At 42.5% G+C, this 26,415-nt stretch overlaps 1 protein-coding gene across 7 annotated transcripts in view; it reads left to right on the forward strand.

Moving 5' to 3' along the window:
- The window catches only part of FRMD6 (FERM domain containing 6), a 95,057-nt gene extending 82,038 nt beyond the window's left edge, over positions 1-13,019 (forward strand). For all 7 annotated transcript variants that reach the window (XM_042468875.1, XM_042468841.1, XM_042468850.1 and 4 more), the window contains 7 exons: positions 310-375; positions 1,942-2,010; positions 3,416-3,590; positions 7,751-8,089; positions 8,985-9,119; positions 10,253-10,344; positions 11,766-13,019. In XM_042468875.1, the coding sequence (XP_042324809.1) occupies positions 310-375; positions 1,942-2,010; positions 3,416-3,590; positions 7,751-8,089; positions 8,985-9,119; positions 10,253-10,344; positions 11,766-12,050 (1,161 nt within the window). In that variant the 3' untranslated portion in view covers positions 12,051-13,019. The remainder of the gene's footprint in view (positions 1-309; positions 376-1,941; positions 2,011-3,415; positions 3,591-7,750; positions 8,090-8,984; positions 9,120-10,252; positions 10,345-11,765) is intronic.
- The last annotated feature ends 13,396 nt before the right edge of the window (positions 13,020-26,415 follow it).

Genomic DNA, 26,415 nt, shown 5'->3' on the forward strand with positions numbered 1-26,415 from the left:
GGGTGTATCATTGCCTTCCTCTGAGGCTGAGAGTTCATGACTTTCCCAAGATCACCTTTTGGGTTTCTGTAGTCAAACAGGGATTCAGACCTAGTGCTCACACCATGCTGCATGTGTGTGAATCAAACCCTGGTCTCAAGATTCATACCCCAACACTAAAATCAAGCCTAGGAGGAAGCAAAATCTCTTTGTCTTGCATTCTTTTCTCCATCAGCTTCTGCAAATGAATGCTCCTCATTTGGCATGGGGAGGATTCTGCAGATGTTTTAGAAGATGTGAAAATATTTCCTTGTGCTTCCTTTTATGTAGGACAAGAAAGAAATTGAGGCCTCCTTGACACTTGGGCTGACCACACGGGGGATCCAGATCTTTCAAGTATGTATCCCTTTATATTACATAAGTGTCAAACCATCTCTCTCTCTCTCTCTCTCTCTCTCATTCCATCTTTTGTTTATTATCCTACCTTTCTTCTGCCACAGGATCCAGGACAGCTTATGACAAAGTGCATGTTGAGTCTCCCTTATCCAAAATGCTTGGGACCAGGAGTATTTTGGATTTTGGAATATTTGCATATAGATAGTGAGATACCTTGGAAATGGAACACAACCCTAAACATAACATTCATGTTCTGTATAAACCTTGTGAATGAGCAAAAAGTTTAGGGAAGATGGACACTCGGCAATTTTATTTAAACAGTGTGTTGCACTCAAATGCAGACATAAACATAAAATGAACAATCAGTACTGGGCCAGAAAACTGCAAATCCCATGGGAACATATACAGTACATGAAATGTCAATTCATTTGTGCCTCACAGAATGAGATTAAAGGGTATACAACAGGTGTACACACAATGACTAACAAATTAAAACGGATAATGCAGTATGCCCATTACAAAGTAATAAATGTTGACCAAACGCGTTTCGACATATGTGTCTTCCTCAGTGGTCATGTACAACTAATGAAACAATCTTGGAAAGATACTCATAAGATGTATGGGGACATCCCGTCTCTATGGGTAAGTAGTAACTCCAAATGGACCAAATATCCTTCCTTTCTGGCCCAGTACTGATTGTTCATTTTATGTTTATGTCTGTAGGGCGTGGCCCACAGGCTTGAATTACCTTTTATAGATTGCATGCTTTGTATTTTAACATTTTTTAAAAATTCATTGCATTTGAGTGCAACACACTGTTTAAATAAAATTGCCGAGTGTCCATCTCCCCTAAACTTTTTGCTCATTCACCTGCTTGTGTTTGTTTAGGGATTCACCTCCCAGTTTTTTTCCTTTACCTGTATAAACCTTGTACACATAATCCGAAGGAAGTTTTATGCATAATATTTTTAATCAATTTGTTCATGAAACAAAATTTGTGTATAGTGACACTGACTAAAGGAAAGGTGTCATTCTCTCAGCCACCCATGCGAACAATTTTGGATTTTGGAATTTTGCAATCCCAAGTTTCTGCCATTTCCATTCTCTGAGGGTTTCCATGGCTGAGCTGGGATTCAAACCCTGGTCTCCAGTATCATGGACCCTGGGCCCACAACAGTTTCTCTCCCTCCAGTCCCATGTACAGTGTGAGCACGGAGTCAATGCAGAAACCCTAGAAAAAGTGTCATCTGGAGCGGAGCTTGGAAAAGTTCCTTTGTTGAACTATAATCTTCAGAATCTCCCAATACTGGTTCAAGAAGTCTGGGAATTGTACTCCAAGCTTTTCCAAGTTTTGAGATTTGGTGTATGTATGTGTGTGTGTGTATATATATATATATATAGAGAGAGAGAGAGAGAGAGAGAGAGAGAGAGAATGGTGTACATCCTTCCAATGTGCAGGAACTTGTATGTGTGGTGAGAGAAATATGTTTGCTTTGAATGATATACTTATTCCACCTTGAAAAACTCACAGTCAACTAATTCTCCTTTTTTCTCTCTCCCTCTCAGAATGTTAACAGCGAAAGGCACTTGCTTTATGACTTCCCTTGGACGAATGTTGGAAAACTTGTGTTTGTGGTGAGTAGAAAGCACTCACAATCAGCCCCTCTTGAATAGACCCAACTGGAGTAGACCCATTGTTTCAGGGTAACTTACACACAAGTGTTGGCTTCCCAAGTTCCCATTGGCTGCATGTGCACTGCAGAAATAATGCAGTTTGACGCTGCTTTAACTGCTGTGTCTCAATGCTGTGGAATCCTGGCATCAGTAGTTTGTTGTCACACTGGCAGAGAAGGCTAAATATCTCACAAAACTACAGATCCCAGAATTTCATAGCAATGAGCCATGACAGTTAAAGCAGTGTCAAACTGCATCCATTCTGCAGTACTAAAGGAAAAGTGTCAATTCTAGTTGTGATGAACAACTGGATTTACCCCAGGTGTGGGAATTTCAGACCTCACCCCTCCATGAAATAATAGCTAGCAACAGAAGAGGAAGACATCACCCAATTTCCAAAATAAGAGCAGTGGAGAGACTTGAGAACCTGGGTAGAGAAAGAAAAGTCATACTTTTCGCCCAAGTTGAGACACTTAGCCGTCTCTGGCAGAGAGCTCTGGTGCCAGAACAAACTATAGCTCCCAGAATTCCCTAACATTGAGCCATGACAGTTAAAGTAGTGTCAAACTGAATTATTTCTGCAGTGCGGGCTCAGCCCTGGTCCTCCCTCTGGGGCAGCAGAGAAGAAACCTGCCACCTTCTCTCTAGAACAGCCCTTGAGATATTTAAAGACTGCAATCATGTCACCCCTCAGACTTCTTTTCACTAGGCTAAATATGCCCGGCTCCTTCACCCTTTCCTCATAGGTCTTGTTCTCCATCTTTCTTATCATCATTCTTCCCCTTCATTGAACTCACTTGTCTATATCCTTCTTAAAATGAGGAGCTCAGAACTGAAAGCAATACTCCAGGTGAGGCCTGACCAGTGCAGAAAACAGTGGGACTATTACTTGAAGCTAGGCTTCTGTTAATGCAAGCTAAAATAGTGTTTGAGAGCTGGTGTAGTGCAGTAGTGTAGACCAGGGTTTGATTCCCCGCTCAGCCATGGAAACCCACTAGGAGACCAGACAAGTCACACATTCTCTGCCTAGGAAAATCCTGTGGTAGGGTTGCCATAAGTCAGAAAGACTTGAAGGCACACAATGACAATCACAAAGATAACATTTGCCCTTTTTTGCTGCAGCATCACGCTGCTACTTCATGTTCACCTTATAATCAACATGAATCGCAAGGTCCTTTTGAGATGTACAGCTGCTAAGCAAAATATCCCCTGTCTTACAAGACTAGGGTGGTATATAGCAGGACTATTATGGGAGATTCTGGTGGTATACGAGGGGTGGAGGTTGGAGGTTTGGGGGAAGCAAGGGACATCAAATGGCAGCCTTTGCATACCAGCTGGTTTCCTCACACGCTGCTTGTCTTCTCAGGGCAAGAGGTTCGAGATCCTGCCAGATGGACTGCCATCAGCCCGCAAACTCACATACTACACAGGCTGCCCCATGCGTTCTCGCCACCTCCTGCAGCTGCTGAGCAGCAGCCATCGCCTCTACATGAATCTGCAGCCGGTCCTGCGGCAGATTAGGAAACTGGAAGAGAATGAAGGTAGACGTCCCTTTATCTTGGACATGGCTTTGCTTTGGCCTACATTTCTTGCCCTCTTCTCACATTCAGCACTCATTCTTAGGCTGCATCCACACAGCAGAAATAATCCAGGCTGACACTACTTTTAATTTCTATGGCTTAATGCTGTGGAATTCCAGAACTTGTAGTTTTTTGTGGCACCAGATTTCTCTGATAAAGAAAGTTAAATGTCTCACAGAACTACAGATCACAGAAATCCATAGCACTGAGTCATGTTAAAGTGTTAAAATTGTGTCAACCTGGATTATTTCTGCAGTGTGGATGCATCCTGAGATTAGCTTGGCTTGGTCCTGTTTTCCCCACCATTCCCATTTGGTACCAATAAGCATGTCTAAATTATTAGTCTACAACATTTTGCATATCCAGTCTGCTCTCCTCTGCCCACCCCACCCCAGCTCTCAACTGTTTGTTGCTGTGGAACCAAGAGCAGAGGGAAAACCCATCTCTTTCTGTTTTTTCCAGGTACATGGTTATTAAAAAATCAATGTGCAGCCTCACTGAACAAGGAAGAGTGTAGGTGGTGCTGTGGAAATCTATCTCTCTTTCCCATGTGTCATTTTCTTTTTCTATCACCATCATCATCATTCAAAGATATAGATGCATTAGTCTGAAAAATCAGTATGTGAAGAGATCTTGTAGCACCTTTGAGACTAATTGAAAGAAAAGTTGGCAGCATGAGCTTTTGTAGACTTCAGTCTACTTCCTCAGATGCAGATGACCAAATGCAACAGAGAAAGCAGGCTTAAGGCTACAAAAGCTCATGCTGCCAATTTCTGTCTTTCAGTTAGTCTCAAAGGTGCTACGAAATTTTTTCACATTATTATCTCCTGCTCCAGAGACTAGGACCTGGAACAATGGATGCAAGCTACAGGAAAAGAGATTCCACCTCCTCAGGAGGAACCTCCTGACAGTAAGGGCTGTTCAACAGTGGAACACACTCCTTCCTCGGAGTGTAGTGGAGTCTCCTTCTTTAGAGGTCTTTAAACAGAGGCTGGATGGCTATCTGTCAGGGCTGCTTTGATTTAGATTTCCTGCATGGCAGGATGGGGAGACTGGATGGCCCTTGCAGTCTCTTCCAACTCTATGATTCTAGGATTCTATTGTTATTATTACACTCAGCCCTCCATATGTGCATATTCTTTTTTCACAGATTCGGTGGGCTATAAATACAATAAAGAAATAAATTTTTAAAAAACCAAACCTCAATTTTGCCATTATATATCTATGTATTTAATGAGACTTGTACATCCACAGATTTTCTTATTTTCCAAACCGCTGGAAATACCAAGGCCCCACTGTATTATGATTGTCATCATCATAATCAATCATCCCATATTCCCCCAAAATTTGGACACATGGATTCTTTGTTGTTGTTTGCCTTCAAATCATTTACAACTTATGGTGACCCTAAGGCGAACCTGTTGTGGGGTTTTCTTGGTAAGATTTGTTCAAAGGAGGTTTGCCAATGGCTTCTCCTGAGGCTGAGAGCATGTGACTTGCCCAGGGTCACCCAATGAATTTCATGGCCAAGAGGAGAAATAGACCCTTGTCTCCCAAGCCACACTCCAACTCTCAAACCACTGTGCCACACAATGGAGGGTTACAACTCTAAAAACATTAATAGTTAAAACAATACATAAACATAACATTGAAATGGAATTAAACTGTTGGCCATATTAACATGATTCAAAACTACAGTCGGTCCTCTGCATCTACAGATTCAACCATCCATGGTTTGAAAATATATACAGTGGGTCCTTGTTATCCACTGTGGTTTGGTTCCAAGAACACCTGTGCATAACAAATTCCATGGATGCTCAAGTCCCATTAAATACAATGGCACAGCAAAATGGTGTTCCTTATATAAAATAGCAAAATCAAGCTTGGCTATTTGGAATTTATACTTTTTAAAACATTTTGAAGCTATGGATGCTTGAATCCATGGATAAAAAAATCTGTGGATAAGGAGGGCCAACTGTGTGTGTGTGTGTGTGTGTGTGTTACACAAGAACACCATTTTACTACACTACTGTATCTAGTGGAACTTGAGCAGCCATGTTTTGCTATCCACAGAGGGGTCCTGGAACCAAATCCCAGTGGATACCAAGCACCCACTATATACTTTAAAAAGATAAAATACCATTAAAAGCGGAGGGGGGGGGAGAGAACTGAGTTTATAATAGCACAGCACCTTCAGCCCATTTGTTTAAAACTTTCCATTTTAAAAGTTTGTTGGAATGAAAATGTCTCTGCCTGCCGAGAGAATGACCTGAAGGATGCATCTGTTCTGGTCTCCCTGGGCAGGGAGGTCAAGAGTCTGAGGCAGCCACCAAGAAGGTACTCTTTTCTGTCCCCACCAACCATGCTTGTGATGGTGGTGGGACCGAGAGAAGGTCCTCTCCTAAAATGGAGGAATGTGGAGAAGACTGGCTCTTTAACTCTCTATTCATTCCCCATTAACCTCCACTTATTTTTCTTCTTTCTTGCAATCCTAGTAACCCTCTGATTGTAATCCCTTCTTAGAACTGTATACATATGTAATCACTTTTAAGTCTAACTCAAATACAGATTTCCATGGTTCCCATGGCTCATATCCCAAAACTTGTTTTTCCCTCCAGGAACCGGAGGGGGGGGGGGTATGGAAATAATCCATCCGTAACGTAATAACACTTCTGTTTTTAAATTGCTTTTAATTATTTAAAATGTATGCTTTAAATTGATTTATAGTTATTGGCAGTTTAATTGCATTTTTGTTCTAACCTTTTGTTCGTTTTAGCAATATTGTATTTTCAGGCTGCTTTGAATCACAGGTGTGGGAAGGAAAGGAGAGATGTAAATAAGATGAAAAATGGTGATAATGCCAAGATGAGGGGGAAGTTTCTTTTTTGGACTGCAGTTCCAAAATCCTCCATTAGGCCAGCTAACTGGGGCGGCAGGTTGAGATGAGCCTGATGTTTCTGAAGTGACTGGTAGAGTGCTTCTAAGTAGCCTATCAATATCCAGTTTATCAATATCCTTCTTGATGTGGTTCTGTGCAACATCTTTATCAATGACTTGGATGAAAGAATAGAGGGCATGTTTATCAAATTTGCAGATGACTCCAAAGTAGTAGTTAATATTCATGAGGACAGGATCAAAATTCAAAATGACCTTAGATTAGGCAGATGGGCTTAAGAACTGGGGCTTGATTTCAGTAAGGCCTTTGACAACATCCCCCGCGATATTCTTGCAAGCAAGCTTGTAAAATGTGGGCTAGACAAGGCTTCTGTTAGGTGGATTTGTAAAAGGATGACTGGCTGAATCTGAAGGGTTATCTGCAATGGCTCCTTTTCCTCCTGGAGAGAAGTGACCAGTTGGGTCCCACAAGGCTCTGTCCTGGGCCCAGTGCTATTCAACATCTTTATCAATGACTTGGATGAAGGAATAGAAGGCATGCTTATCAAATTTGCAGATGACACCAACTTAGGAGGAGAAGTTAATACCCCAGAGGACAGGAACAAAATTCAAAATGACCTTAATAGATTAGAAAGCTGGGCCAAAACTAACAAAATGAATTTCAGAAGATAAGATGCTACAATAATTATTATTAATACGTATAATATCCTGCTTTCCTCCCAAAATTAGGATTCAAAGCATCTCATGATTTAACAGAACAATACAATTATAATACAATACAAACAGAACATACAAAAAGAGAGCTTTAAAATAGAATCAAACTGTTTACATTATTAAAACCAGTCATTCCATTAAAAAATTGCTGAGGAACAATGGATGTAAACTACAGGAAAAGAGATTCCAGCTAAATGTTAGGAGGAGCGTCATGACAGTAGGAGCTGTTTGACAGTGAAACACACTCCCTCAGTGTGTGGTGGAGTCTCCTTCTTTGGAAGTCTTTAAACAGAGGCTGGATGGCCATTTGTCAGGGGTGCTTTGATTGTGAGTTCCTGCATGGCAAAGGGTTGGGCTTTATGGCCCTTGTGCTCTCTTCCAACTCTATAATTCTATTCTATGATTCTGTGGTCCATAACTCACTTACTTGTAATACCTTCCTGAGCTCACTTTTGGAAGAATAGAAACAAGAATCTTCTTTCATGGATTTTGTTCTTGGCTTTTCCTTCTAGAGAAGAAGCAGTACCGGGAGTCCTACATCAGCGATGCTCTGGACCTTGACATGGACCAACTTGAGAAGCGTTCCCGAGCCAGCGGGAGTAGCTCAGGAAGCGTCAAACACAAGCGCCTTTCCCGCCACTCCACCGCCAGCCACAGCAGCTCCCACACCTCCGGGATTGAGGCTGACCCCAAGCCAAGGGATCGAGGGGCAGAAGACGATTTCTTGGTGGCAGCTGTCCACCGAAAGCTGAGGGCCTGCAGCTCCATGACCAGTCATGGCAGCTCACACACCTCTGGCGTGGAGAGCGGAGAGAAGGAGCGTCTGGAAGAGGACTCTTCACAGGAGGATGGTAAGTCTATAAACAGCAAAGCTTCACTACCACATCACAGCTGGGGTCCTATCACAATGTACAGGTGTGACACTATGATTTAATGCTGCAGCAACATTGTATGCAATCCTGTAATTGGCAGTTTAGGAACAAGTGTTTAGAATTATTTTCTAGAGAATTCTAGTGCCTCCCCAAACTACAAGCTCTGGATTTCCATAAGATATAACTATGGCAGTTAAAATGGAGTCATATAATTTTAGATGTGCAGTGTGGAAGAGTCCCTTTTTGCACCCCACTCATGGATTGAAATGCATCTGCAACAAAGAAAAGATTTGGAGTGAAGGAACTTCAGAAGATGCGGGGAGGTTTTTTTTTAATCCTTTCAATTTTGGCCTCATGCTCACATGGACTTGGGGGAGAGGAGAGTCAACAAAGAGCTTTCCAGGAAAAGGAATTAAGCATTGACTCCGCTTGCTGTTTTTCTGCTTTCAGTTGTTGCCTCCCCACAAATATTTTTTTACTGTTGTAGCTGGAGAACGTCTTTACTGTAAGAGCTGTTCAATAGTGGAATAGCCTGCCCCATGGGATAATGGAGCCTCCTCCTGTGGAGATTTTTAAACAGAGGTTAGATAGCCATAGGAGTGCTTTATTTGTGTATTCTCGCATGGCAGGGAGATGGACTGGATGGCCCTTGAGATCCCTTCCAGCTCTGTGATTCTGAGATTTGTGCTCATGTTTTACCTAATTTGGCCCTAGAAGCATTTGAATCAAATTAGAGAATGCATCTGCTTTTATTTTCCAGATCCTTGTTTATGCCGTCTTGCAGATGACATGTTGCATCCAAAGTCATTTTCCTGATGCTTTTCTACTCTGCAAGCTATTTCTTACTCTTTCTCCCCCCCCCCCCCCCATTCAGAAATCGAGATGCTGGTTGATGACCCCCGAGACCTTGAGCCAGCGAGTGAAACCTCCCTGGATGATGTTAGTCCTGATGTATGCATTTACATCACTGAGGACATGTTGATGGCCAGGAAGTTCAATGGACACTCAGGTAAATTGTAGAGATCAGTATAAGCAAGGAACAAATAAACTGTACTCTTTAAATACCCCAAGGGCTGTCACAGAGAGGAGGAGGCAGGCTTGTTCTCTGATGCTTCACAGGGTAGGACCAGGTCCAATGATTTGAAGTTTTAATAGATTAGATGCCAATTGAACATTAGGAAGAACGTCTTGATAGTGAGAGCAACCCAGCAAAGGGACCAGTTGTCTACAAGGGTGGTGGGGCCTCCTTCTCTGGATTTCTTCAGAAAGAGGCTGAACAGCTATCTGCTGCATATGTTTTAGCTGGAAATCCTGCACTGAGCAAGGGGTTGAGCCCTGTGGCCCATGAGGCACCTTCCAACTCTATGAAAAGTAAGCTGCTTATATTGTTTTAAGAAATTCAGCAAACCTGTTTTTAAAAATATACTGTACATATAAGGAGTTGATTAAACAGCAGTATTCATGTTCATTGAATAAGCAGTACATTCAAAGTTAAGATTCCAATGATTCAGTAATGGACCAGAGCTACGTAGTACAACTGTGTGTGAGTCTGCTGTTGTCATTTTGACACTTGTGGTTCCAAACTACAAGGGGGTTGGAATTCTGTTGATGTAGCTACACAAGCATAAGTTCCCCTGTAGAAGCCGTTGGAGAATTTTTTAGTAATACACAACATGCACATTCAGTTTAGGGACATGAAAGCAGAGTTATGTGTGCAGTGGTATTGCTCATTTGGGTGTATATGCACATGTTTGGTTGTGCATTCAGTTCCACTTTTGGTATCTTGGTTGCATGACTGAGCCAAGAGTTGCATAACACAACCAATAATATCTCCATGTGCAGAGATGTGGACTATACAATTACAGTGTAGATTCTCAGCCACAGTGTTGTCCATCTCTGCACAAAATGAAGTTCTCTGTCTTGAGCCATAACCAACACATCCCATATTCTGTAAAACCAGCAAGATGGTGATAAAGTAATGGGATTTTTCCAGTGCAAAGCAAAAAGTGAACTTCTAATGTAACTTGCTGTGAGCAATATTTTTTTAAAAAAAAAAAAGTAACCTGAACTGTTCTCAAACAGTGATTAATCTAATTTCTTTGGGTTGTTGTTTTTTTCCTGCATGCTTTCCTCCTTATACAGGCTTAGTCGTCAAAGAGGTCAGTTCGTCCACTTCCAGCTCTTCAGAGACGGTGATCAGGCTTCATGGCCAGAGCATCGATTCATTGCCACAGGTTTGTGACTTACAGCAGGGAAACTGAGTCATGTGATGTGACAGTCCAGCCACTGTGTTGTTGGATGGATGGCTGGGTGTTTCTCAGGGCATGGCAGCTAAATATTCCGCTTGTACAAGGACAGGGATAAAGTGGATGTCCTTGACTGAACCTCTCCTCCATCTGTCTTCATCCACTTGCTGCATTTTAAAGCATTCTGTTACACGTGGATCTCTTTTCCCAAGGTATATCCTCCTTCCCCATTTCCAGCAGTCCAAAAGACAAGAAATGCAGAAAAAACATTGGACTGTTGCTTAATGTGGGTCCAGGTTACCTTTTGGATTGCCTTCTCCCATATAATCCACCCCATACACTCAGATCCTCTGGGGGACATTTACTTCAACCGGCCAGGACTAGACTGTCAGCTGTCACCCAGAGAACTTTTTCATCAGCCTCCCCAAGGCTGTGGAATGACCTGCTGGGGAGATTTGACATCTAAAAATGCTGTCTGAAGTCAAAATGGTATTAAAGACCTATCTTCTTTCTTCCAGCAGGCCTACCCAGCTGATTTTGAACTATGAATTTTAAATTTTGTGTCTGGATGCTTTTAAGGTGTCTTATGTTTATGAATTTTAACCTAGGTGTTTAAATCATGTCAAGTGTTTTGATCAATGCTAGTGATTCCCAGACTTTGGTACTTCTTTGGACTTCAACTCCCAAGATGCCCCAGCCTCCGTAGACAGAGGCTTTTATTGGTATGGTCAAGATGACATCTTATTCTACCATCTTAAGTTAGTAATTCTGGGAGCTAAAGTCCAAAGCACCTGGAGGACCAAAGTTTGGGATTCACTAATCTATGTTATACCTTGCCTCAAGCCTTGGTACATTATTGTTGGTAGTGGTATTGATTTGTTCACCACCTAAGGAGTTCTTGTGGGCTGGGAGGCAATGCAGAAATCTGTGGGGTGGGAGGGAGGATTTGTGCCTTCAAGCTATTTCCAACTTTTGGTGACCCTAAGGTAAATGTGGCATACTGGTTTGAGAGTCGGACTATGACTCTGGAAACTAGGGTTTGAATCCCAGTTTGGTTGGGCAAGTCACACTCTCTCAGCCTCAAAGGATGGCAGTGGCAAGCCCCATCATCATCACCATCATCATCATCATTATTATTATTATTATTATTATTATCCTGTTTATTTATATCCTGCCTTCCTGCCAGTGCATGGACCCTCTGAACAGATCCAGCCAAGAAAACCACGTGCTATTGTCACCTTAGGGCTGCTGTAAGTTGAAAATTACTTGAATGCACACAACAACAGCAAAGGCGAACCTATCATGGGGTTTTCTTGGCAAGATTTGTTCAGAAGAATTTTACCAATACCTTCCCTTGAGGATTGATGAATAAATAACAACAAGCATTTTCTTAAATGTCTTCCTTCCAGACAGTCTGTAGAAAGCCAAAGACTTCTACTGACCGGCACAGCTTGAGCCTGGACGACATCCGGCTCTACCAAAAAGACTTTCTGCGCCTGGCCAGCCTCTGCCAGGAGACAGCACAAAGCTACACATTTGGGTGCGGCCATGCGCTGGCTGAAGAAGGGCTCTACTGCAATGGCTGCTTGGCTCAGCAGTGCATCAACATCCAAGAGGCTTTCCCTGTCAAAAGGGCCAGCAAATACTTCTCCTTGGATCTTGCCCACGAAGAAGTGCCAGAGTTCGTTGTCTGATGCAGCTGCATCTCTGGGTACACGAGAGAGAGAGAGAGAACCCAATAAGGTGCCATTGCTTCCAAGAACTCTTGTTTTTGTTTTTGTTTTTTGGTGCCATGTAGGGAATTTCCCCCCTCTCTTGAATGTCTTTTCTTGGATACTTAAAAATGGCCTTGTAAACTGTTGCACTATTTACAAATGCCCGTCCCAAAGGTGAAATCTGTGGCGTTCGTATTTGTGCCCCATGGCAGGATTTGGTCTGAGTTTAAATCAGTTGGACTTAGGAGACACGATGTCTTCGTTTTTGTAAGCATCCCACCCTGAGGATATTTTATTTGCTCTTCCTTTGACAAAAAGAAAAGGGATGCACAACCTGATTTAATTTCTTCATTTTATTTCTGCCTTCTGCACCTCCTGGAAGCATCTGAAAGTCTTCCAGGCTACACTTAGCATAGACTTCATGCATCAGTTTTGGCAACTCAGTTTCCGTTGTCATGGTATAGATGCCCCAAGTAAGAACATCCTTTCTGTTTCTTTTAATTTTATTTTTATTTTATTTCCTCCACTTGCTGCACCATGTCAAGCCAAAGAAATACATACATCCCAAGTGGACGACATCAAGACAAAGATGTCAGCAATAAAGAACCATGAGGAGAAGACTTTGCATGTTGAAATGACTGTGTGAGGATGACAATAATCTTGTGTATTTTCCACCTCTTGGAGAAGAAAAAAGAAGCTCGAGAGGAGTTTCTGTTTGATGATTTGTAAAAGTTTACCAAAAAAAAGAAGACAACAGAAATCGGTGTTGCAAAAATTGAATTCAGAAAGCTTCTGGAAGCTTTTTTAATTTTTCTTGTGGGGGGGGGGGGGAGCAAACCCTGAAGGACAAAAAAAATCTGAGGATGTAGCAATAAGATTTGCTGACCAAAGTACCTTAAGTTAGAGACAGAGGATATAAAAAATACATATATAAGTCTATAAAGAGTATATCTTTTATGTTTTAATTTACGAACCCATTTTATGTTTTTGTTTTTCTTCTGTTTTAAATGCCTTTTTGTAGAAAAAGTTAACTCATTCATCCTTGCTTTCACAGGACATAAGCAGACAACTGTATAAGCTCTCACATGGCCCACTGGTGAGGCAAAATGTCTCCTTTATTATTTGATAATAAGGCGTTTTGCTGCTGCACTGTTCAATATGGCTTCCCCTCTGAAGGGCGATAGAGTTATGTTTGAAAGTGGATCTTCTTTGTGTTTTGAGATATCCCTTCTCTCCTTCTGTAAGGAGTGAGGGAGGTTCCAACTTTGAAGGAGGAAGGCATGTGGCTGAAGCAAAAGTTGTGCCAGCTGCCATCCAACCACTAAAGGGCACACTAGCAAGGTTTTATGCATCTCTCTCTCTCTATGTGCACCTCAAGGAAGGAAGGGCTGATTTTGTGCTTACACAAGAGGTGCCACTGCATTAAGTATTCGCTGGCTTCATATGTGGGCACCATTTTGCCCAGCTTAGCTCACATCAGGAGGGGAAACTGTCAGAAATATGTAGCTCGGCTTCTTCCAATCTGGCATCCTCCCGATGTGCTGGACTACAATTCTCAGTTCTGGAAAAGGCTGAAAGCCCCAAGTTGACTGTAGTTTGCTCAGGGTGACCAGATGTCCTAACCGCAAAGGAGGACAAGGCACTGCAAAAGGCTGGACCGTCAAGAAAAATGTAGGGCATTCCCAAATAAAAGCTAAAAACACTCATAGAAATATAAATTCATGCTTCCTAGCCCTGCTCAAAATGGAAGACATTTTGAAATTCTTCCTGGACATAAGGTTGAACATGTCCTGAAAAAGGAAGATGTCTGTTTGCTACAGAGCTGACTGTGGGGATGATGGGAATTGGACTGTCACACATCCAGAGGATGCCAGGTTGGAGGAGGTTGACACTGCAGAAGAATCAACGTATTTTCTACAATTCTTGCTTCTCTCTAGCAAACGTCATGCCAACGTGGGGTTTTCAGCCTTTACCAGTATACAAGTAGGGTTTCTTGCATACTCACCACCATGCTTTTCCCATGCTATTCCTTTAAAATCTTCCCTCCCACTTTCTCAGACTGTAATATTTGTATGCAACAAGCACACATTTTGATCTTCTTTTTTCCAAATACAGTACAACTATTTATTTGTGTTGTCTTTGTGGGAGGAACATCAGACAGGTACTGGTTGAGTCTCCCTGATCCAAAATGCTTCAGACCAGAAGTGGTTTGGATTTTGGAATATTTACATATACATAATGAGATATCTTGGAGATGGGACCCAAGTCTAAATACAAAATCCATTTATGTTTCATACACACCTTGTATACAGAGCCTGAAGCTATTTTTATACAATGTTTTTAATAATTTTGTGCATGAAAAAAGTTTGTAAATATTTAACCATCATAGAACAAAGGTGTCACTTTTTCAGCCAACCATGAAAAAAAGATTTTGATTTGTGGACTATTTTGGATTTTGGAATTCCAGATATAAATGAAAATCAACCTGTACTTATGGTAGAGAGCTGGAATTGGCCAAAGCTTCCTCCTTTGGGGAACTTTGATGATGGTCAAAATGCACTGGCTACTGAATAATATTCTGGTGTGGCTCATAACCTAGCTGTCTTGCCATTCTGGTGGACAACCAAGATATGAAGTGGCCAAGCTTATTAAACTCTGGAATCCAAGCATAGACAGACCCCTGTGGGTCCACCCTTCCATAATTGTTCCCCAGTTATTTTTAGGGGGTAAGCATTACTCTAGGACAGTGATTCCCAAAATCTGGATCTCAGCTCCCAGAAGCCTCAGCCATCTTGACCAATTGTCTGGGATTCTGGGAAGTACAGTCCAAAACACCTGGCAGGCCAGAGTTTGGGAATCACTACTCTAGGGTAAGGATGGGCAACTGTCAGAATCTGGGAGAGTGAATTTAGTCCTCCAGGAGACCTGGATATACCCCTGCAAATATAAACATATATATTTATGTCCCCCACAGATGCTCCTAAATACTCATTTTGGGAAGCTGGGAACAATTTTATTGTACGTTTGTGACGGCTCTGTCCATTTTAGCCTCCAGGGGCTAAAGTGAACCAAGTGGTTAAAAACATGGTGGAAAATCCCCCCTAGAGAATGTTTGAGTAGGAACTTGGGGAATTGAAATAAATTGATTCCCCCACAGGAGGGACTACATGTATCCCCCAGACAAAATAATACCCACCCTTACTCTAGGGTTTTATTTGCAGGAGATTAGCCATGACTTACTTGGTGTTTTCTTTCAATGGGTAAGGATTGTCCCCTGTACGGAAACATTTTTGGTTTCTGAATAATACTTCCAAGCCATTGTATGAGGGGGAGGGGGGACATTTATTCCCCACAAAAAATAAAAATTGCAGCACAGAGCCTTTAAAAATACAATAGAGAAATATTTTTGAGGGATTTCGTATTCACAGCCATAACCGTTGCCATATTTTGATACACCCATCTTTTTCTAATGGGAGACTTTCTTAAAAGAATACACACACATATGTAGATATATATTAAAATGTATATACATATATTAAAAAGTCAGAAGCATGGGGATATTTTTTTATCAAGTGGTGTGCATGGGAGGAAGTCTCAAAGGGGGACATCAATGGATCAGTGTTTTTGTTGGGCGAGGAATCTCGGTGTGAAAGAACCAAAGAGAGAGATGAGGGTTTGCAAATCATTGCTTGGTTTTTTTAATCCATGTTTAATGCATTTAACATGTTCTGGACTGTGCCTAAGTGTGGAATGTTTCACTTGAATGTTGGAAGAGAGGCTTTTGGCATGATCTATCTTCAAGGGCTTATTTTGTGTTCCTAACTGCTCTGCAACCTGCCTGCTATTTTTCTATTTTTCTTCTTGGTTTCTTTTCACTAGTAGAAGGCATGGATGACTCACTGCCCAAGGCTGCATCTATACTGTGGCATTAATGTGGTTTAAACTGCCCTGGTTCATTGCTATGGAATCCTGGGATTTGTAGTTTTGTGAGATACAGTGGGCCCTTCTTATCCAATGGGGTCTGGTTCCAGGACCTGTTGTGGAAACCAAAATCCATGGATGCTCAAATCTTCTTATATACATTGGAGTAGTAAAATGGTACCCCTTATATAAATGTCAAAATTAAGGTTTGCTTTTTGGAAATTATATATTTTTGGAATATTTTCAATCCTTGGATAGTTGATCTGTGGGTAAAGAATCCGTGGATATAGAGGGCTGACTGTATTTAGCATTTTCTGTCATAGAGCTTGCTGCAACAACAAACTAAAAATCCTAGGATTCCATAGGATGGAGACATGACAGTTAAACAGCATTAATTCTGCAGTGTGGCAGCAGACAAAATCCATCTTGTTACACAGTTAAAAAGACACAAGGGAATCTTGTGGCACTTGTGAGACAAGACAAGAAAAAGAAATTTCTAGCGTCAACTTCCAGTCTTCATCAGAAGCACTGGACTCTATGAAAGATTTATGTTAAAAATGTCCCCCCCCCCCAATTATGAAGAGAGGGAGAAAATACCAGGCAGGTGTTGTAGGATTTATTTATATCTCTTTTTGCTGAAACAGATTGAATATTTTTACACAGGTGGGAGTGTCAGTGTGTATGTTTTGTACAAGAATTTTGCAGGGATAGTCTTTGTGGGATGTTTCACTGTTGGCTCTCACATGGCACTACTAGTCTTGTCCAGTTTGGCATCAGCTCCTTCCTGTAGCATCTAGGGCCTTTCCACACTACATAATAATAGCATTATGATTACATTTGGACTGCCATAGTTCTATACTTTGGATTCTTGGGATTTGTAGCTTCCTGAGCTATGTAGAATTCTCAGCCAGACAACTCCAGTGTGTCACCAAACTACAAAAGACATGATTTTGTAGGATGCAGCCATAGCAATTAAAATGAAATTGAGTGATGTAGTGTGCCCTCAGGTCGTTTCAGACTTACACTGGCCCTAAGGTAAACCTATCACATGATGTTCTTGGTGAGATGTGTTTAGAGCAGGTTTGAAATTGCCTCCCTCTGAGTCTGAGAGACTGTAACTTGCCTACAATCCCCCAGTGGGTTTCCATGGCCAAGGAGAGATTCGAATCCTGGTCTCTCAGAGTCCGAGTACAGCACTCAAACCATTTCACTGCATTGACTCTTAAAATGGAATCACAGTGTTGTAACTGTGGAGTATGAAAAGACCCTTGGAGTAGAACAAACCTTGGCATCTTGTGAGTTGTAACAACTAACCGGGGGCTTCATAAACAGTTGTGTTTGACCATCTGACAGGTTGTAATGCATGGACAGCAGACCAGAGGTGTATCTACTCTGCAGAAATAATGCAGTTTCAAACCACTTCAACCTCTGAAGCTCCATCCTATGGAATTCTAGGATTTGAAGTTTTAAAAGTCCTTGCACTTTCTCTGCCAGAGAGTCCTGGTGCTTCACAAAATTACAAATCCCAGAATTCTGTAAAATGGCACCATGGCAGTTAAAGTGGTGTCAAACTGCATTATATCTGCAGTGTAGATGCACCCCGTGCTAAGCTAGGTGGCTTCTAAGCCCTGAAATTGAGCAATAAAGCAATTTGTAGTCTTGTCCTCTTTGCTTGTTACCTTTGCTTCACATGTTTTGGAACACTATCAAGAGTGCTTTGTCCATATCTGTGGCCTGGGAGGTATTCTTGATAAGATATTTTATGCAAAAAGTGAGAAGCCTGTTTTTCCAGTCTTAGGGGCAGTACAGATTGAAATGGCTTTCTGGAATCGCCTGTTTTAACTGCAAAAGGATGCTGCAGCTGCCAAACCACGCGGTGTCCCTCCGTGGTAAAAAGAACCTGGTTCTTCCGGGTTCTTTTTGTGGTGCCATTGGCACACTCGTGACATATGCAATGCGCATCAACGTGCAGATGCTGTGCGGCGGCAGCAGCATCATGGTGGTGCACATGTGGACAGGACACCACCATGATGCCATCGCCCATACAGACTAGAGTTCTGGAGCATGCAGTTGCCACGTGCTCTGGAACACAGTTTTGGTGCCAGCACGTCACTTTTGGCCAGTGTGTCTCAGACCTTTGTTTCCTCCTTTGGCTCACACATCAGAAGGGCTGCCTCTTTGTCTGCACCGCAACAAACTATACTTCCCGTGGCAGGTTAGGTGGTGTCAAATTGCATTATTTCTGCAATGTGGATGCACTCTGCTTTAGCAAAGGGCCTTTGTAGACCAAGACAGGAGATGATAGCTATACTGCTGTGGCAGTTTATTCAGAGTTTCTTCTGTGTCACAAAGAAGGAGTGAAACCAATTAGTCCTTTCTTAAGACTTGTGCATTCCATGGCATCGCATTATTGCACGTTGGCTTTCCAAGTTTACACAACCTTTTGTTTCCTGTCCAGGAAAAAAGTGGGTCATAAATATGAGACATGCAATAAAAATGAGTTCAGATGTCCCCAAGCCTGTGATTCCATCTCAAATCTTTAGAATGAATTTCTTTTAGGTGATTTCTCTTGTTAGCACCTTGGTGTGAGTTGCTGATAAGGTTACTCTTATCAGTAAGCCAGTTTGCATTTTATAAATGATAGTAGGATTATGTTGAACCAGGTTGTGGGGATATTTGTCCAGTTTGTAAGCAGCACAGATGAAAGGTGTTGTTGTTGTGTGCCTTCAAGTCATTTCTGACTTATGGCGAACCCATCAAGGGATTTTCTTGGCAAGTTTCTTCAGAAGAGGTTTGGCATTGCCATCTCTGGGGCTAAGATAGTGTGACTTGCCCACGGTCACCCAATGGATTTTAGGACTGAGCAGGGATTCGAACCCTGTTCTCCAGAATCCTGGCTCCTGTGTAATTTTGGGATTTGTAGTTGTGGCACCAGAGCTCTCAGACAGAGAAAGCGAAATGCCCCCCAAAATCTCAGAGTTCTGTAGTATTGTGCCATGGCAGTTAGAACAGTGTCAAATCACATTAATTCTGCAGTGTAGATACAGCCATAGGCCTGTTGTGTGTGCAGTGCCTTGTGAGGAAACCAAGAAGCCATTTTTCATAGTTGCACAGAACCAAGACCTCGAACGTGCAGCTCATGTGTAGTTGCCACCATTAAGCCTCCTCACTTCACAGGGAAATAATGGTTGTGATAACGTTTCTTGGACAAAGAGTGTGCCATATTTTTGTAGATAAAGTTTAGAGGCTAGTTGTCAGGATTGTAAGCAGCAAAGATAAAGGAATTCCAATACAAATCCCATCAGGAAGGGATAACAGAAGACACAAGTGAAATGCAGTGAAACAGAAAAACGTGATCACAACAAATCCAGGTTTTATTTTCAAGGGATGGGCTTGGGGTGCTGGTTTGGATTTACAAACACTAGTGTAGATTGTTTGCAAATGTGAGGAAATGTAGTTTTGGTCATTTCCAATCTGGATGTTAAAATGTTTGATTTTTTGCTGGTCCAGCTGTTGATAGGAAGACTATCACTTGCACATTTTCCCAAAGCTCAACCAGGTAAAGGATTTGGAGTTCTGCCCTTTAGTAGTTTCAAATCCAGGCATCTCCATACTACCCAACATTTCACAGATGAAAACCAGGACATATGTGGCCTATAAACATCAGACTGTGGTCAAGGTGGCAGAAGCTATGAATGAGAAAGTGAAAACAAGCTAGGAAAGGCTACAGCGGTTTGCTTTTGCCTGAGCTTAGTGAGAAGGGCAATATTTCACTCCCTGCTTTCTCCTACCTTTTACTGAGTTAAGTGATGCAAACTACTTTTGCTCTTTGAACTCAGGTCCAAAACACAGTGCAGAAATAACCCAGTTTGAGGCTGCTTTAAATGCCTTGGCTCAATGCTAGGGCATTCTGGAAACTGTAGCTTTGTGAGCCATTTAGTCTTCTCTGTCAGAGAGCTCTGGTACCCCAATAAACAACAATTCCCAGGATTCCCTAGCACTGAGCCAGAGCACTTAAAGTGATCTCAGACTAGATTATTTTTGCAGTGTGTTTTGGACATCAATCTGCAGTAACTGAAGTAAGTTGAGGACAAAAGCAGGAGATGGGTGGAGGAAGAGAGAGAAACCAAGATATTTTAATTCGGAGTCCTAGCTGTGTTAATCTGGAATATCAGTATGCAAAGGGATATTGTAGCACCTTTGAGACTGAGTGAAAGAAGTTGTAGCACAAGGGTTCATAGACTCTATCCTGTGATGCATGGAGTCATGGGACATTTTTAAAGCTTTTGAAAAAAGCGGGATGTCAGAAGATTAATAGGAACCATCCCTGTCGCACTGCAAAAGCAAAGGTGGGAAACCTGGGGTCCTCCGGATGTTGGACTGCAATTTCTAGCAGCCTGAGCCAACATAGACAAGGGTGGTAGATGCTAGGAGTTGCAGTTCAGTGACCTCAATAGAGCCCCATGATTCATAGCCCAGTAATGCAGGATGTCATGTCTAAAAGAAAAGTGAGGGAGCCCATATGATGAGGTAAGAAAACAGCTAGGTAGAGCCATCAGCTGTCAGAAGAGAGAAGACTATCCATGTTGTCCGCCATATTAATATACAAAGCATGGTAGTCTGGTTTTTCTCTTGACAGCAGCAAAGGTCCGTGTGCTTCTGCCTTACCTCACCCTCTCTCTTCAGTCACTTTCCTTGTACAGTTGGCCCTCCACATTTGCGGCTTTGACTTTTGCAGATTTGATTATTTGCGGGTTGGATTACTATATTCTCTAGGAATACCTAGGTCCCCCAGTGTGACCCTAAGGCCAACTTCCACCAGATGTTGTGCTGGAGGACCTAGAGATTTCTGGAGAAAATACTTGTGTAGGCAGCTGTACGTCCTCCAGCGCTATTCTATAGTCAGCTTCTGGCAGATGTAGACCATAGAGTTGCACTGGAGGACCCAGTGATTCCAAGAGAGGTGTTCTCTCAGGTTTTTAAAAAAATGTGTTTGTAAATTTGTGGTTGTTTCCATTTTCATGGGGATCCTCATCCCTAACCCCAGGAAATTTGGAGGGCCCACTGTACTCTCCCTCTCAACACACTAAAAGCAAAAGAAGAGCAAAGCCATGGCGGCTGTTGGCTACCGTATCAGTGGAGGTTGCAAGTCTTTGCCTGGCTTTCGTTAGAACTTGAAATTAGCTTTCCACGGTGAGGGACCTATGGATGGCAGAGAGGTGCTGCACCATTAAAGTTTGGACTAAACCCAAGCGTAGAGTTGCTGGCCCCATGTGACGTAGAAGGCACCATCTAAAAACTGAGTAAAATGGAAGCAAGGAAAGGAGATTGTTTCACTCACTCACTTGTGCATCTCTTTTGTTGTGAAAGCAGACCCTGACTTTTTATGCATGGACTAACTGTCCTTACAGTTCAGGCCTGGTGGCATGGGATGGAGTCAGTCCTTGCCATCTTAAAATGGCCCTGCACCTTGTAGTAGACCTTGGTGACATACAGGTAACTCTTGCCAGGTGTGTTTTAACCAGTAAAGCTTCAGGGGAGGTCTATCAGAGGGATTCTGGGAGTTCTAGTTCAAAAAAAAAGAACTTCCCCAAAGCTTTAGTTTTAAGTGAAGCAGGAGTTTAAAAAAAAGTGGATCTTTTTGTATTGTGGATGTTGTCCAAGGAGGCAGTATGATATGAGGCTGTATTTTTATATACATAAATATAAATATATTATATTATATAACCTCTCTTTTTTTGGCATTTCTGGGAACTCTTAGCTGATCCAGGGTGTGTCTGGCTGCTTGTTGCCGTGGGCTCATGTTTTTTGCTGCTAGCCACGAGTGGCCCGTGGCCCACTTAAAGCACCGACGTCTCCTTTCTGTGAAAGGCCTTTCCTGTCGGCAGAGCAGCAGTGTCCAGAGCAACCGAAGGAGTGCTTCAAAAGGGGTGCCCCTGGTTTCTCTTGCAAACACCAAAAACATTTGTGGCTCCCCATTCGTTGTGATACAGTTCGGAGAAATGACAAAATAAAAGTCTCTGTTTACATTACCGTATTCTGTTTGGTCTTCATTTGAGTAACGTCTCTCTCCTGCCTTCAGTGAATGAAAGTCACATAAATGCTAGAAATGCTGTTCATCTTAGGCAGTGGGTTCACCTGGAAAGGAATCTGAGCCAGGGGCCATCACTAGGCGATTGCGGGGGGTGAAGGCCGCATCTGTTGACCCCCTAAGAGGGGGTGACATCACTGATCCCCAGACAACTGCCTTTGGGCAGAAAGGGGCTGTTGCATTCACTTGCATCACTTTAAAATGTTGGAGCTCAGTGGAAGAGATGGGTGTGTAGGTTGAGGCTCAGCAGGAAGAGAAAGAAGAGGCTCCAGGTTCTTTTGAAATAATTTTTCTTTAAAGACACCATATCTTATAAAATTTTCATTTCAAGTACATGAAGCTGTATATGTAAATACATTTAGACTGTGTGCATGGTATTGCAATTTAAAGGTCTAATTTTCATTTTTTTAATTGTTTACATCACAACTATTGCCCTTACATTCAGTGGTATATGGGAATTACAATTTATGAGTCACTGTTAAGTACAGCGTGATACCGTGGATTACATCCACTGCACCAAGTGATGCCACTGATCTGATCTATAAACATGTGAAGTAGGGGAGTGGGCCAGATGTGGCCTACCTGTGATGCCAAAGAAATTTTTGTGCTCCTTGATTCCTCTAGGTTGCCATTTTTTTCTGACTCAAGAAAAGATGAATTGGTTTTTCTGGACATCTTCAGGAGTAGCAATTCAACAATAGGTTAAAGGGGAGGCAAAAATCTGGGCTGTGGAGGAAACAAGGAGCTGGGAGCATAGGAGCAATTGGTGGGCCAAGGAAACTGGCCCATCCCTGCCATAACCAACCCACAGGGCAGCGGGAAGTACCATCTGCACAGAGTCCTGGCTTCTGACAATTTTAACATCCACTGTCTAAACTTTGGAATTCCCTGCTGGAGGAGTTTACTCCATTACACCTGTTTTGCTCAGCCAGACCACCTCTGATGCTGATGCTTTAAGCAGTCCTTCTAGTGATGGGCACCAGGGCATAAAAGACTTCAGCTGCATCTGCAGAATTAATAAAGACACCTTGGTTGCCAGCAGCCCTGCTCAGGTATTAGAAATGTAGGGCTGTACTTTTCTTGACAGTCCATCCACCTTTATTGCAGTCACTCTCTTTTCCTACTGTATTTGCTGAGCATTATGTTTTTTCCAGTGATATGTCCAAAGTACAACACCTTAGTTTAGGCATAGAATTGCAGAGTAGGAAGAGCCCCCAAGGGTCATCCAGTCCAACCCCATTCTGCCAGGCAAGAATACACAAAGCATTCCTAATGGATGGCCATCCAGCCTAAGGACACTCCACCACTCTCCGAGGCAGCGTCTTCCACTGTTGAACACCCCTTTCTGTCAAGAGGTTCTTCCTAATATTTAGGTGGAATCTCTTTTCCTGTAGCTTATATCCATTGTTCCGAGTCCTAGTCTCTGGAGCAGCAGAAAACAAGCTTGTTCCATCCTCGGTATGACATCTTTTGAAATATTCAAGGCTTTCGTATCACCACCTAACCTCTTCCCCAGGCTAAACATACTCAGCTCCATAAGTCATTCCACATAGGGCATAGTTTCAGACCTTTCACCATTTTACTCATCCTCTTCTGGACGCGCAACAGCTTGTACACATCCTTCCTGAACTGTGATGTCCAAAACGGGACACAGGACTCCAGGTGAGGCCTAGCCAAAGTGGAATAGAGTGGCCCAACTAGCTACAGTCAGTGGTGGCAGCAGCAGGTGACTTTTGTCCATGAGCGAGAGTGCTGTGGATTTTAAGTGCTGGACTGATTCAAAAGGCTGGACTTCTTTGGGGGGATATAGTTCAGATTCTCAGCTAGTCCTTGAAAAGTCCAAACTAAAGCCCAGGGCAGAGTCACCATTTCAGTGACATGAGAACCATCGCTGCTTGGAATTTCTTCCTTAAAAAGTCAACAGTGGTTTCCCGATCCACCAAAGAAGTCAGCATTTGTATTTATTTATGCTGTGGTAGTCCATGCTAGATGGCTAAAGGCACCAGATTCCATCTGATCTTGGATCAGCCCTGGTTAGTACTTGGATGGGAGATCACCAATGTAGCAGGTGTAGTAGGCTATATTTCGCAAAGCCACCTGGCCTATGTATTCCTTGCCTAAGAAAGAATTCCTGGAATCACCATAAGTAGACTGGTGCATTACACATCTTCACCATGCTCAAAAATACTCAATTTTACAACAACCTTGAAATGAAATCCTCACCCAGCCTTAGCCACATGGTATGTTGGGGTGGGTAAAGGCCAGCCAGATGGTATTGAACTATAACTCCCAGCATTCATCACCATAAACTATGCTGTCTACTGGGTCTACTGGGAGTTAAGAGTCCAACCACATCTGGCAGGCTTTCCATTTTGCCCATCTTTGTTCCAAGCTTAAATGCAAGAGGAGACTTGGGTGTCTGCTGCCATCTTGTGGCCAGATATAAATGAGAGAAGTCATGCTGGGTGTCACGAAAACTATTTGGAGACCGTTTTGACAAGCTGGTGAGAAATCAAAGGCTGAGATCCTGTATAAGAGGCTACATAACTTCATAATAACATAGCTACATACTTGACATGAAGTGCAACTCCTCTAGAAAATGGTGGCAATGCACAGCAGGACATGTCACGCAGTGTCCCATTGTACAGCAGGACCTGTAGTGCTATTTATTTCATAACACTATAAGTCATGGAGAAGAGAAATTTAAGAGGGGACATGATAACCATGTTTAAGTATTTGAAGGGATGTCATATTGAGGATGGAGCAAGCTTGTTTTCTGCTGCTCCAGAGAATAAAACATATAGCAATGGTTGCAAAGTACAGGGAAAGACATTCCCTTTCAATGTTAGGAAGAATGTCCTGATGGTATTTGACAGTGGAAGACACTTCCTCAAAGAGGAGTGGAGTATCCTTCCTTGGAGGCTGTTTTTAAACAGAGGCTGGATGGCCATATATCGCAGGGAGTGCTTTGATGGTGTCTTCCTGCATGGCAGAACAGGGTTGGACTTGATGCTCCTTGGTGTCTCTTCCAGCTCAATGATTCTATGAACTTGACAGTTTATCTGGCATTAGATGCCATGGAAATCTTCACACTGGGGACTTTATCACACAGGGAAAATTGGAAGTATAAATGGTGATTATCTCATGAAAACAGCGCATTCACGGTTAAGATTTTCAGACAATGCTGCACATAAAATGCCAATATCCCATGAAAATCATGCAATAGCGATAAAGGTTTTCACACAACGTTGCAATTAAAGTGCCATTATTCTGGAAATAACCAGGCAATAAACAGCAAGAAATTATTCACAGGAAAATCCTGTGAATCATTTGTTGATGTTTATTGGCTGGTTATTCCTGGGATAATGGCTATTTTATCGTGCTGTGTGTGAAAATGTTAATTGCGATTGCGTGGTTTTCATGGATAATCACAGTTTAAACTACCAATTTTCCCCCGTGTGATAAAAGTCCTAGGTGGCAGCAGAGGTATAACAGTCCACAACAGAATCTCACCGTCCACAGCAGAAGAAATCCTTCCCTTGCAGCAAGTAAGAGGAAAAAACATTTTTCTAGCCAGTCAGAGCACTCCAGAGCCAGCATTGTGAGTCCCCAAGGCTTGAGAAAGGATTACCTGGACTGAGATGAACAGCTCCTGCTGGGAAAAGCAACTGGAAGATGGGTCCCTCGTGTTATAGAAAGGGCAGAAACAAACCAAGGAAACTGAACTGTGCAGGTGTGACCCATCTCCACCCTTAACAGATATGATAACAGTACAGTAGGCCCTTGGTATCCAGGACCAAAATCTGTGGATGCTCAAGTCCCATTAAATACAACGGTGCAGTGAAATGGTGACCCTTAAATAAAATAGCAAAATCAATATTTGATTTTTGGAATTTGTGTGTGTGTGTGTATGTGGTGTGTGGAATATTTTCAAGCTGTGGATGGTTGAATCAGTGAATAAGGAGGGCCAGCTGTGCAGGCAAGTTACAACATGGTATGTTTACTCCCATGCCTCTTCTCAGCTGCCTCTGTAGCCTGAACTTCATCTAGCAGGGATGGTTAAAACCTTCTACTACTACTACGCATCTCTCAGCGGTTGGCCACAGTGCAGAGAAGGATTTTAAAACCCATCTGCCTGCTGACTGGGGCCCCATCCCCCACAATCTCAAAAGACTGTAAAAGGGCCAGTTGTAGGTTAAATGTAGTGAAGGGGGGAAAGGTGATAACAACTCTGAGAGGTATGACTGCCATCATTCTAGAGCAACACAAGAGAAAGCCTTTCTTGGTGGGTGGGTTGAAAATCTTCACTTACTCCACTCTTGAAGGCAAAAA

This window comes from Sceloporus undulatus, chromosome 1 (genome assembly GCF_019175285.1).
Source record: "Sceloporus undulatus isolate JIND9_A2432 ecotype Alabama chromosome 1, SceUnd_v1.1, whole genome shotgun sequence".
Classification (NCBI taxonomy): Eukaryota; Metazoa; Chordata; class Lepidosauria; order Squamata; family Phrynosomatidae; genus Sceloporus; species Sceloporus undulatus.